The sequence below is a fragment of the Gloeophyllum trabeum genome (genome assembly GCF_000344685.1).
Source record: "Gloeophyllum trabeum ATCC 11539 unplaced genomic scaffold GLOTRscaffold_00009, whole genome shotgun sequence".
In the NCBI taxonomy this organism is placed as follows: Eukaryota; Fungi; Basidiomycota; class Agaricomycetes; order Gloeophyllales; family Gloeophyllaceae; genus Gloeophyllum; species Gloeophyllum trabeum.
In genome coordinates, this window is record NW_006920418.1 from 554,445 (window position 1) to 565,924 (window position 11,480).

Sequence of the window (11,480 nt, forward strand, 5' to 3'; positions counted from 1 at the left end):
AACGGATGCGGGCTTGCCGGTCCTGGGGTAAGCGTCTTCGGGAAGTAGCGACATGAAGAAGATCCCATCGGCCATCCGCTAAAACCGCCGAGGCGCGTTTCCAGCCTGTATACTTACATAGGCCACCAAGCGATTCGGACAAAACGGCATGGATCCAAAGCTGATCGCTACATGCTTTCCCACTCGAAGACGGCGTTGATTTTGCAAGAAATTCCTCCCCCTTTTTTTCCGGCTTGAGGACATCATTCAACCTCGCTTTATGAACTCGGGTTATTGAATGAATCTAAGCTGTTCCCAATCATCCGGACCTCTCGTAAGTTGCGACCTTTTCGCGGGAGCTACACCGGTTCTGTGGCTCGCCACAGCACTTTTAAGTTGTCAGACTCAGAGCAGGTGAAGTTCGGAAAGACTCGACTTGAGTCACAAGTATTTTCGTCTTCCTACGTGCGGCACCGAGATTACTATCGTATACAAGAGCTGTTCATCTGCGCCATAGACCTTGAAGAACTGTAAGGTGAGGGTACACACTGGCAAGCTCTGTATAACCGCGAGTACGTGTAGATCTAAGGCAAGTCCAAGGGACATACTGGTATTAGTACTGACAAGATAATAGAGAGTTGCGTCCTGTACATAGTATCCTCTGTACCATGCCAGAAAGCAAGAAGTCCCCTTGGTCCTGGACACCCCCACCGCTTCCCTCCACGCATGAGATCTTCTGCCAATCCTCCGTCCAAAACGACCGAGTATGGCATCGCCTTCCCTGGGCAACCGAGTCCGCCTACGCCTCCTTCAACTTCGCCTCGCCGGGATATGGCGACGTCATCATATCCTGCCAGCTAACTAGCACAAACTACAAGATAGACAACGGTACCGTGAAACAAGCTGTTCGTCTCCTACGGTACGACCATCCCGCCATTGCCGCGAAATGGGCTTGTCCCAAACCTGGAGGTGCCTCGAATTCGGCCGAAAAGAGACTAGCATACGAAGTCCCCGGATCCGAGGGCGACGTCGATGTCTGGCTTTCCGATGTTATCACCGATCGCAGCGACGCCCTCGGTGAAGCCAACGGAGACGTCGACGCTGCGATAGCACTCGTAAGGCACGATCTGGGTAAGGCCGGGACCGGGCCGCCCACCACTTTCTTTGAAGCGCATTTCGTCCCATCCTCCAGCGGAGGTCCCGCATGCGGCATAGTCCTTCGCCTTGGACATGCCGTGTTTGACGCAACAGGGTCGTTCCAGATATTAGACTCATTAATCGAACGGATCGCGCAGATACTACGCTCAGGCGGCCACAAGAAGTTGAACTGGGGAGACGAAGTGGTGCGGCTGGCAGAGCCTTTCCCGGACATCGCCAAGGTCCCCTGGTCCTTAGACTCGATGAAGTCACGAGAAGACAGGTTCATGCTCGACAAGCTCGCTGAAACAGTCAAAGTCGGAGAGGTTGGTAGAGTGCAACCGCCATTCCGAGCATATCATGCTGACGCGCTCACCTTACTCAGAATATGCCCGGCGTGCGTTTTGCCCATCCGGCGGACTCACTCATCCTCGGTACTGGCTTCATCACACGCACCATGCTCGCGGACTCTGTGCAAGCGCTCCGCAGCGTCGCCCGTAACCACGGATGTACGCTGTCCAGCATATTCGAGTCAGCGTCCCTGCTAAGTCTCCTCCGCATCAACTACGTCCGACGTATGCCCTCGATTAACACCGGATACATGAACCCCGTCGACCTCCGCGCCCGGCATCTGCGCGCGGACACCGACCCTCGCAACAAAGCCCATTGGCGCGCTGCCAACAGCATCGGCTTCGCCGCGTACATCGTACGCGACTTGCAACGATTCGTGCATCCCGGGGATATCTGTCTCGGACCAGAGCAGCTTCTCCAGGACCTATGGGTCCTCGCGAAGGAGACACAGGCGCAAGTCGAGGAGAACAGGGAAGTGATGGATAGGGCGGCATTCTGGGTCCATGAGTTTCTGGAGGCTGCGCTGGCCGCACTGGGAGTGGAAGGGTAAGTGTGAGCCATTATATAGTGCAAGCTATCTCACCGGTTTGTACTAGTGGCCCCAAGGTATCCGCCAAACCAGCGGTAGGATCTCTCGGGGTGGTCGACCAGCACCTGTCCCAGCGGGTCGCAGTCAACGAGAGGGATTTCCTAGTGGTTTCCCAGCCGAAGTTGGCTGTTCGCCACCCAGTGCTCACCTGCCACATTTATACCTGGAGTGGAACATTGTATATTGATTTCAGCTTCACAGAAGGGTATTACGGAACTTTGGATGAACAGCTGGGTGCGGCCAAGGAGGGGCTAGCTGATCGTGCGTCACTGCTCGCGTTCATCGATGAGTTCATGGGTATCCTGCAGCTCGTCGTCGATAGCGCTCCATGATTGTCACCCTGTCAAGTCATTTTATAAGACTGTGAAGTACATACTTAACTATTTGCTCGTCAGCAAGGGCAATCAGGGAAGAGACAGGCTGAAGGATGGGCATCACAAAAGGACAGAATCAATAATGTTTGAGCAAGGGACTGGAAAGCCGGACACTACATGGACTCTTCTTGCAAGACCTCCCTACCGTCATCTGCCATATAGTACCTGATAGTTTTGCTGCCATGTGGAGATCGCAGCCTAATATCTACATTGCGAAGGTGCGCAACTTCTGGGTCCTCCCCGTCATCGTGCGGAGATCTAAGTCCAATTCTGGGTTGGAGGAAGTCCCACAGACACCCCTCGTCGGGAAGCTGCATTGAAGCAACATCCAGCACCAGCTCTTGCAACTTCGGAAGGACGTATTGATGGATGCCGTCCTGCTCCTTCTCACTTATTTCAGAGAGGAACTCATGGGCGAATTCATTGAACGGATCCCCACCACATCCCCTGATAGCCAGCTTTGTGAGGCTTGGTACCTGACACAACAGCGCAGCGTACCCCATCCATGATTCAAAGCAGGGCCCTACCACCTCGAGGCGCTCGAGATTACACTCGGACTCAGCGATCATATCGCACCAGGAACCATGTGTTCCCAGGGATCCACTAACAGATGGATGAAGCGCGAGGTGGAGCAGTTCAGGGACAGCCAGATGGACCGCGATATCATTTAGGGATTGATATTCGAGGCTCGTAACCTTGAGGTGCGTCAAGTTTTCGAGGGTCACGAAATTGTCCACATCCTCAGGGTCGTCAAGCTTTGCAAACGTCAAGCAGCAAATCTCCAAAGACGGACACTCCACAAGAACGTCGAGACACGAAGTGACAGACCAGATGTCGGATAACACCAGTAGGGTTAAACTGCCCAGTGGAATGCATGATTCGACCAGATGTTCGGATAACACCCAGTTGGTGGAGAAATCCCGTAACAGCGACAGATCTCTGAAATGACACAATAGATTTGGAGAGCTGCCTATGGGAGTGTCACGAGAACTGAACTCCAGGCTATTGAGATGAGGGAAGGAGAGCGGGCCATGCAACCAAGCACTTTCAGATAACAATGCAACTTGAGAGCCTGGTATTGGCTCGAGTGCTCGCACAGGAGCAGGCCAAGCCCAGTACGGAAGCTGATATCACTGGGGAGATCAACGCCAATCGAAAGCGGAAGCAAACCGGAGCGCTTGAAACCATTGCCGTGCCACGTCCACTTGCTTGTCGATATCCGACTGTCGCTGGGCTTTGACCATTACAGAGCACCATAATCGAGGCGAGGAGAGTGCAACTTCCGTCCAAAACTGGCATACCTGCGTGAGGACCAATGGTGCACTCGACGCTCTACAAGGTATGAAGACGTCTTCCGGCAGGCAGTGGACGAATATCTCCGAAAGTAATTCTGCGGGAATGACTCGCAAAGGCGATAGCACAGATCGTTGACGATGAATTTTCTCCCGTAAGAGATCTCGGGCAGTGCATTTTTCCTGCAGGCCTTTCTCCGGAATGAGAATACTGGTTTCCATTTCCTTTAGACGCTCATTCTGTTTCTCAAGGGACGCGCGAACGGCCTCGCGCTCGAGTTCAGAAGGCGGAGAGTTACTATGGAGAAGATGCCACACTGAGCATTGGCTGGTGTCTGTACCTGAACATGTTCAAACAGCAACAGCCTTGAAGGCGATCGAAGGGCTCATACCGCCAGTGCAAGATTCGTCAGAGCTACCCGTACTCGTCATCTGGTTGTGGATACCCTCCATGTTGTTTCTAGATTCTTCTCTGTCTGTGATGGTAAACAGCGCTGTGTTTCGGCTTCAGTTTTTGGTCAGGCGGTTTCGGTATTGGTCCAAGTATACTACGATTTCGTGGTGTCATTAAGCATCGCGACGGAAAGAGATAATCAGCCAAGCTTGCATTCGTCACCGGTCCGTGTGTCGCAGTGGCAGCTTGGTGGCAGCCTAACTGCAGCAGCAGCGTCTCGGTGTCCTCCTCAGCCTCGTGTGAGACAGTACGCAAACAGTACACAGCTCCGCTTATTTGCAGATATTTGTCTGCGTTCGGTGGCTGGAAGCAAGCTTGGTCATGCGCAACCCCGATTCCTTTGCGCGCTTGAAAGCAGTCAACATGTACCTTACAGTCCGTTCCTCACGCACAGGAAACCGAGCGCAAGCCAAGGATCAAATAAGGATAAGCCGATACTAAGGAATTACATAGTAAGACAGTGACAATACTTCAATACTTCGTTATAGCGGCCAGTCCAATGAACGGCACCACCGTGAATATATATACCGTATTCCACCACGATGGATCGTAACAAGTTGGCTCTCCAAGAAAAAAAAACAAAAACAAGCTATAATCAACGGAAAGCAGCTCCTGCCCTGCCGGGTGCCGTATTTATACTTTCTTCATTGCAAAGTCGGCCTTCATTTCCTTTGCCCGCCGCTGGGCTGGTACATGTACTGGTGCGTCACCCCGGCACCCGAGGGCGGCTTCGAAGTCGAGATCGACGGGGACTGGCTCGGATTGCCGCGGTTGCGGTAGTAGTTCCCCCTCGGCGGCTCAGAGGTTGCGATGACAGGCGAGGTCGTCGACGCGACAGTGGGCATCGGCCAGGGCATATGCGATGCGGAAGAGGAAGTCTGCTGCGACTGGGTGTTGTGCGGCTGCGCATGGGATTGGACCGGGGTATGAGTCTGATGGTGGGGCTGCGGGTGGTGCAGCGCAGGCGAAGGTTGAGCCGACGCGGGGGTCGAGGCGGTGTGGCTGTGCACGGGCGACACGGACTGGGCGGGATGGGTAGTGACTTGGAAAGTCGAGGTGGTGCTGGAGGGTGGCGCCGCGGACGTGCTGGACGTGTCGTGATGGACCGACGCGTTGTTGTTAGCTGGCGCTGGGCTAGCGGTACCCCCAGCGCCCGACTCGGTTTCGCGTCGCCGTTTGACGCCTCTGCCGGAGCTCTCTTTCAGCCCGAGGTTGGTGGCTTTTATTAAGATTTGGTGTCTGCAAACTGCGTCAGATGCGCGCCCCTTCCTGCGAAAAGAAACGCGCTGACCTGGTCCTGCTATTGCCCCACTGATTAATCACCCAGTCCCACTCGATCTCCCCGCTCGATCCCGTACTCTTACTCTGCTCAGCCAATTTCTTCAGCCGCTCCGTCTCCTCATCGGACCACGTCCCAGAATTCCCGCCCGTCGCGGGGCCACCACCAGCGCCCGCACTCAGAGAGGGGTTCGCAGTAGTGGACGAGCCGACACCAGACGCAGCAGTAGTGGTATAGTACGTCGCCTGCGGCTGGTACGCCCCGCTGTACTGATAGTAAGGACGCGTCGGGTAGCCAGCACTTTGGGCTGCCGCAGCACCGCTGAGGGACATGACGAAGGACTGGGGGTTCGAGATGGTCGTGGCCGGCGTCGAGGTCGTGGTGCTGGTGGTTGCGACACTCGCGGAGGGGGGAGCTTGGCTGGTTGCGGTCGTAGGCGTGCTTGTCGCTTGAGCAGAGAGGGGGGGCTGGGGGAAGGTGTGGAAGATGGGCATGACGGGCATTATGGGCGGAGGTGGGTTGTGGATGAGCCAGCTAGGGTTGGCGAGCTGGTCACGGGGTTAGGGTTGAGCATGGTGGAAGATTAGTTGGCACTCACGAGGATGTCACAATGCTTTTTGGCTTCGTTGAGCATAGAGATCGGGTCGACAGGACTCGTTGGTGAGTGTGTATAGCACTGCGCGAGGACGAGCGGTGGAGTGGCTTTCTGCACGAGTCCTCAGGAAGGGTGGAGCAAGTAGATGTTTGCTCACTCACCACTAGCTCTTCCGCGGCTCCGTAGAATTCGGAGCACAGATTGAGGACGCGCCATTGGAATTCGTAGTATTGCTGGTTGCCTTCATTTACACTCGGATGCAGGGGGGGCGCCGTCCCAGTCCCGGTTGGGTGCAGCGGTGCGTGGGCAGCGTAGGGATAGTAACCAGCGTACGTCGGTGCCACAGTCTCGGTCGGTTGCGTTGCCCTCTTCGTCTTGGACCCCTTCGGCCTGCCAGGGCGACGCTTCGCATACGTGCTGGGATCAGGAGCGGGTTTCGGCGGTTCAGGGGCTGGCTGCTGTTGTTGCTGGGCGGGGGCAGCGTCCGACTGACCTCTGCGAACCGTCGATCAGCGTACTCCACGCTCACGGATAAACGCACGTACCCTGTTTGTCTGTTCTGCTCTGGCGAGGCGGCATTGTTGCCGTCCGCGCGACGGGTGTTCCCCGCAAGCTCCTCCTCGACTACGTCCTCCTCCTCTTCTTCCTCGTCGTCGTCGGCGTTGTTCGCCGCCCCATTCGCAGCGTTGGCAGATGTTGTGTTAGCGTGGGAGTTGTATGATTGATACTGCGCTGAGCGACTGTTGCTCGACGAGTAGGGCGGGTTGAGGGCATGAGAAAGCGGTTGATAATATTGCGGGTTGTCCATGTCAGCCCCTGCTCGATAATAAGGGAATCGCCGACGCCGAAGAAATAATAGGCTTTCTGCTGGTGTTTCCCCCAAGACGGCAGTATACCAACAACAGCAGTCACCGACGTGACGGTCAAGACGAACGTTTATTTCGTGAGAATTGCGTTTCCGACGTTCCGTTGCGTCGTTCGGTTGGTCGTTCCGACGAGACGCGTCGACGCTGGCACGCTCAGAGTTTGACGACCGAAGGCAATTATTTTCTGCTACGTTCAAAACGATCAGGAGAAGTCTTAGCCTGGGCCAGCGAGCCGTTACAGTATTTCGCGTTCAACGAAGAGCTATAATCGCAAAGCGATCGCCTACAACATGTGACGGTGTGACAAGCGCTCCGTTACCTGTCACTGGCTTGCTATGGTCTGTCGGCAAGTGCCGGCATCTACGCAGGTGAAATCAGAAAATGCAGCGGTGGACCTGGTGATTCTTTTGTAGTATGGCCTATACCCCTGTTCTATGTTAGTTCGATCAGCGAGCCCATAGTGCACAGTTTGAGTAATCTGGTTGGGGGTATACCTGTGTAAATGTACCGGGCGGAAATCGCTGCATTGTCTTCGAAGATAGAGGAAGTGTGAATGATGCGTCCGTGCGGCACGTCAAGGTAGATATACTGGAGTGATCACACTGATAGATTCGTGGTTGTCTATTGATATTGTTATTAGGTTAGACATCAACTTCTTGTGTGTATCATAATTCTATCTACTTGGAGATATAAGGGTTTGAGATAAGTTCGAGGCAAGCTGCACTTACGATACGGTAGGTTCAGTAAAGCGTCAAAACACTTTACATTGGAACCCAAAGACCGGATGATCATGCATATCGATTGGACAGCATGAGAAGACTCTTGGCATCTATAGTGCGGTACATGTATTAAACTGAGATGCGAGAGTATGAAGTATACCAGCATTCTCTCGCAAGTTCTACACAGTCGAAAAAAGGTGTGCAGGTCTCAAGCTCGTGCTGAAGCCTGAAGGGTGAGTGCCGCGAGCAACCATGAGCTTCCCGTAAACCTCTCTGTGCACAGAAACAGGGTCAAAAAGCAGTCACGTCTCGCAATGCGCAAGACTCTTGATTATCCACGGGAAGTCTTCAATTCGTGTGCAGCGGCAGCCACATTGGACAAAAATGGTAATGCAGTCGGCATATGCCGGTAGCGCGAAACAAACAAGAGCAGACAATGTGCGCGCTCCCGAAGACTCATCTTCTGCCACCGCCACACACACCGACGTCGTGGTTGTCGGCCCTAACCTGCTGCTCTTGTCTTTATCGTTGTCGCCGTCGTCACGCTCGTCGCCGTTGACCTCTTCTCGCCATTATTCACAACGTTCTTGCTGTCCCGACCCTTGCGTAGTCCTCACCGCCATCGTCAACGGACGTATCTTCTCCGTCAGCAAACATGACTTCAACCCCTGCCCCGGGCGCACGCGCCGTCATGGCCAACGCACTCCGCGGCGCCGGCCTCATCGACCGCGATGAGCGCATGCGCGACGTCTCCGACAAACCCGGCGGTCGCAAAGGCTCTTCCAAGCACCGCGCGCACCGACCTCGCCCGATCGACGCGTACAAAGACCACACGCCCGGCCCCAGCCGCTCATCAATGGTAAATACACGACTTGTTTTCCTCTCTCGTAACGTGCGTGTTGCTAGTGCAGGACTGCTGGTCTGGTCTGCACGCCCCCCCTGCACCTGCCGCCCGTGGTCCTGCGCTCGCTTCCCCCCTCCCCTCCATTATCCGTGAAAAGAAAACACATGAGCTTACGTTGTTCATTGATCTGTGTCGACCTCCCTCAAGCTCTCTGCTCGCGTGACAGGTGCCACTGGCGAGCCGCTGGTCATCCGCGGAGCAGCGCGGCCGACCGCGGTCGGTCGTATGCGCAGAAATGCAGTCTCTTCTGTTACAGGCTCCCCGAAACCGACGCTCGAACCCCGCACGCCGACCGTCGCGAAGAAGGCGCTCGACGTTTGGAGGGACTTCGTGAAGAGCCGATATAATGCAGATGCGCAGTTTCTCAATCTTGAGGTATGGCCTTTTATTGCTTCCAATGATCGATGTCTAAAGTGCTATGCAGCGAATGCTGGACGACGACTTGATCCGCAAGCACCATCTTCTACCACCAGGAGCACCGGGATCGTCATTACGAGAATCATCAGTCATCTTCAAGCTCGCATCCCAGCTCAAGCCTGAAGTAAGTACTAGGCAACCGCCTGGAAGGACTTTTCCTTATTATTTGACAGGTAAAGACAATATCGCTCGCCAACAACAACATTTCATCTGGACAACTCCTCTCCTCACTTTCCCATTATCTCCCGAAACTCGCCAACCTATCACTAGAGAACAACAACCTACAAACATGGCGAGATCTCGACTTCATCTCTACGCGCAAAGGCAGACTCGAGCATCTGCAAGAGTTGATCCTGACCGGAAACCCCGTACGAGAGTTGGAGTATAAGAACGGACGCGGAGACAAGTACAAAGGGTGAACAACTTATGGGTTCCGTATTGCGCAGCGCTGACTTCCTGTGTGCAGTGAAATTGGACGCCGCTTCCCCTCGTTGACAGTACTGGATCGGGAGCCGATGACGGTCATTGCGTTCGATGCGCCACAAGCGTCATCGTCGACGCACGCCGCAAGGCCGACGGCGACGACTTTCCCTTGTGATATGGGAACATCTTTCATCACGGGTGTAGATCCTGCCCTTGTCAGCGGTTTCCTTGCACGGTTAGTCTCTTCAACAACTTACATTCGATGGATTCTGACCAGCCCAAAGCTTCTTCTCTGTGTGGGACACCCAACGCGCGTCGCTAATGGACGCCTATCACCCCTCTGCGACCTTCTCCTTCTCCGTGAACACGTCCATCCCGACGCGCGCGCGCCTGCAGGGCTTCCAGCACTCGAAAGAGATGCCGCACCAGAAGAAGCTCGAGTGGACGCCGTGGATCACCGGCGGGGACGGCGGCTCGCGGAACCTGAGCCGCATGGCGGGCGGCCTTGACAAGATGGTGCGCAGCCTGCACGTAGGCGCCGAGGCGGCGGTGCGCGCGATGGTGGCGCTGCCAGCGACCAAGCACGATGTGGGTGGGGCGCCGGAGAAGTTCTGCGTGGATGCGTGGCCGGTGGGCGAGAGTTTGCTGTTGGTGACTGTGCATGGGCAGTTTACGGAGGGTGAGCCTGTTCGGCTTTTAATGTTTGGCGCTTTGGCTGATGGAGCTCGCAGAACCGATTGGAGGCGAGCGGAGCTTCGACCGGTCGTTTGTGCTCGCCATCTCGCCGGACGGATCGAGAGCGAAGCTGAATGGGTGGGATGTCATGGTCATGTCCGACCAGCTCGTCATCAGGGTCTATTCCAGCCACGAGGCGTGGCGGGCAGGGCCGATGCGCGTCCAGCACGGCGACTCCATCCAACCATCCCCGTCGCAGCAATCCATACCGCCTCAACTGCAAGAGCAGCTTGCGCCGATCGTGAGTCTATTTCGACGTGAATTGCTGGACTTACATGGCTGATCGTTTCTGTTTATCCTTTTTCAAATCGCATTTCGAATTGCAGCCGGAACCGGAACGTACGCTGGTATTGCAAATATGTCAGCGGACGGGGTTGAACGTCAAGTTTGCGGTGGATTGCTTGCAGGGAAATGGGTGGGATTTCGAGCGGGCGGTTAGGAACTTTGAGGAGGTTAAGGTACGTTTGTGTTGTTCGGAGTCCGTCTTTCCGGCCTTGCTCATGACGCATCGTGCTCGTAGGGGAATCTATCCCGGGACGCCTTTCTGTAATGCCGCTTTATGAACGCTCTCGGGCTGCCTCCATCTTGGCACGTCTGTTAATTCCCCCGATGCCTTGGCTTGCCCGGTGTCCAACACGTCGCTGCATTTTTTTTCTCTTTTCTCTCTCTCGATCTATCTATCGCAAGCATCGTCGAATGTAGTATTACTACTTGCGCAGCATCGTATCTTATATACATTCATACATCCATACATACAGTCCAATTGCATAGTCCCGACTCCCGACTTCTGATCTCTTTTCCTCGTCGAATTGATCCCGATTTGCAGTACGAGAATCTAGCGTGGCGTCCCAGATGTCGATACAGAACTGCGATCCCCCATCATAACGTGCCTCCTAGATCCAAACCCATTCCAGACAACATCAGAGCGGAATGCCGACAGCATTGCAATATTGGCTACATTTACGCTGCTTCAGCGACTACCACTGGGTAAAGAAATAGGTATTCAAGGCACATTTGCAGCACAAGGTTGCTTTATATCTTTGGCATATGTTTGAGTTAAATGAAGGTCTAGGTATCTTGCGAAGGCCCGAGGGCAGTCTTCCCTTCCTCCGAGAATTCGACAGTATCCCCGCCGAGGCGCCCGGCTCCAGTACGGAAGACGTAATGCCTCTTCAATTCAGGCTGTCCCTTTCAGAGCTCGCAAGATTGAGTGCAAGGCGTGTTGCTGTGGCTGAACGCCATCCTGATGGCCGCGGTCATGCACCCACAAATCACTCCCGGAGCAGGAGATCCTAACAAATTGGGTCGGGGCGTACGTAGCCGCGCGCGTAACGATTCGGGCATGGTTCGCATTTCATCGCCTCTC

At 54.8% G+C, this 11,480-nt stretch overlaps 5 protein-coding genes across 5 annotated transcripts; 3 read left to right on the forward strand and 2 right to left on the reverse strand.

Moving 5' to 3' along the window:
• Positions 1–514: 514 nt before the first annotated feature.
• GLOTRDRAFT_121921 (uncharacterized protein) lies at positions 515–2,388 on the forward strand (the record flags this gene model as incomplete). Its single annotated transcript, XM_007869181.1, has 4 exons — positions 515–568; positions 614–1,442; positions 1,502–2,013; positions 2,064–2,388. The coding sequence occupies exons 2-4, from the start codon at positions 648–650 to the stop codon at positions 2,386–2,388; spliced, it is 1,632 nt and encodes a 543-aa protein (XP_007867372.1). The 5' UTR covers positions 515–568; positions 614–647.
• A 1,295-nt stretch (positions 2,389–3,683) lies between these two features.
• On the reverse strand, positions 3,684–4,028 carry GLOTRDRAFT_24996 (uncharacterized protein; the record flags this gene model as incomplete). The annotated part of the gene is made up of 1 exon (XM_007868985.1): positions 3,684–4,028. A coding segment is annotated over one exon (345 nt), but the record flags the coding sequence as incomplete, so codon positions are not given.
• Positions 4,029–4,574: 546 nt separating this feature from the next.
• Positions 4,575–6,858, reverse strand: GLOTRDRAFT_121922 (uncharacterized protein; the record flags this gene model as incomplete). The annotated part of the gene is made up of 5 exons (XM_007869182.1): positions 4,575–5,415; positions 5,468–6,003; positions 6,054–6,161; positions 6,212–6,545; positions 6,596–6,858. 5 exons carry the CDS (start codon positions 6,856–6,858, stop codon positions 4,839–4,841), a joined length of 1,818 nt encoding a protein of 605 aa, XP_007867373.1. The 3' UTR covers positions 4,575–4,838.
• Positions 6,859–8,299: 1,441 nt separating this feature from the next.
• Positions 8,300–8,497, forward strand: GLOTRDRAFT_22561 (uncharacterized protein; the record flags this gene model as incomplete). The annotated part of the gene is made up of 1 exon (XM_007868981.1): positions 8,300–8,497. A coding segment is annotated over one exon (198 nt), but the record flags the coding sequence as incomplete, so codon positions are not given.
• A 180-nt stretch (positions 8,498–8,677) lies between these two features.
• On the forward strand, positions 8,678–10,973 carry GLOTRDRAFT_62488 (NTF2-like protein). The gene is made up of 8 exons (XM_007869183.1): positions 8,678–8,914; positions 8,964–9,080; positions 9,130–9,371; positions 9,423–9,614; positions 9,664–10,058; positions 10,111–10,355; positions 10,441–10,572; positions 10,635–10,973. Exons 1-8 carry the CDS (start codon positions 8,765–8,767, stop codon positions 10,662–10,664), a joined length of 1,503 nt encoding a protein of 500 aa, XP_007867374.1. The 5' UTR covers positions 8,678–8,764; the 3' UTR covers positions 10,665–10,973.
• The last annotated feature ends 507 nt before the right edge of the window (positions 10,974–11,480 follow it).

Excerpts from the sequence above, each read along its gene's own strand:
- GLOTRDRAFT_62488 (XM_007869183.1), top strand. The coding sequence starts at position 8,765 with ATGCGCAGAAATGCAGTCTCTTCTGTTACAGGCTCCCCGAAACCGACG. Across the intron at positions 8,915-8,963 it reads CGCAGTTTCTCAATCTTGAG|CGAATGCTGGACGACGACTT; the intron begins GTATGGCCTTTT and ends AGTGCTATGCAG. Across the intron at positions 9,081-9,129 it reads CATCCCAGCTCAAGCCTGAA|GTAAAGACAATATCGCTCGC; the intron begins GTAAGTACTAGG and ends ATTATTTGACAG.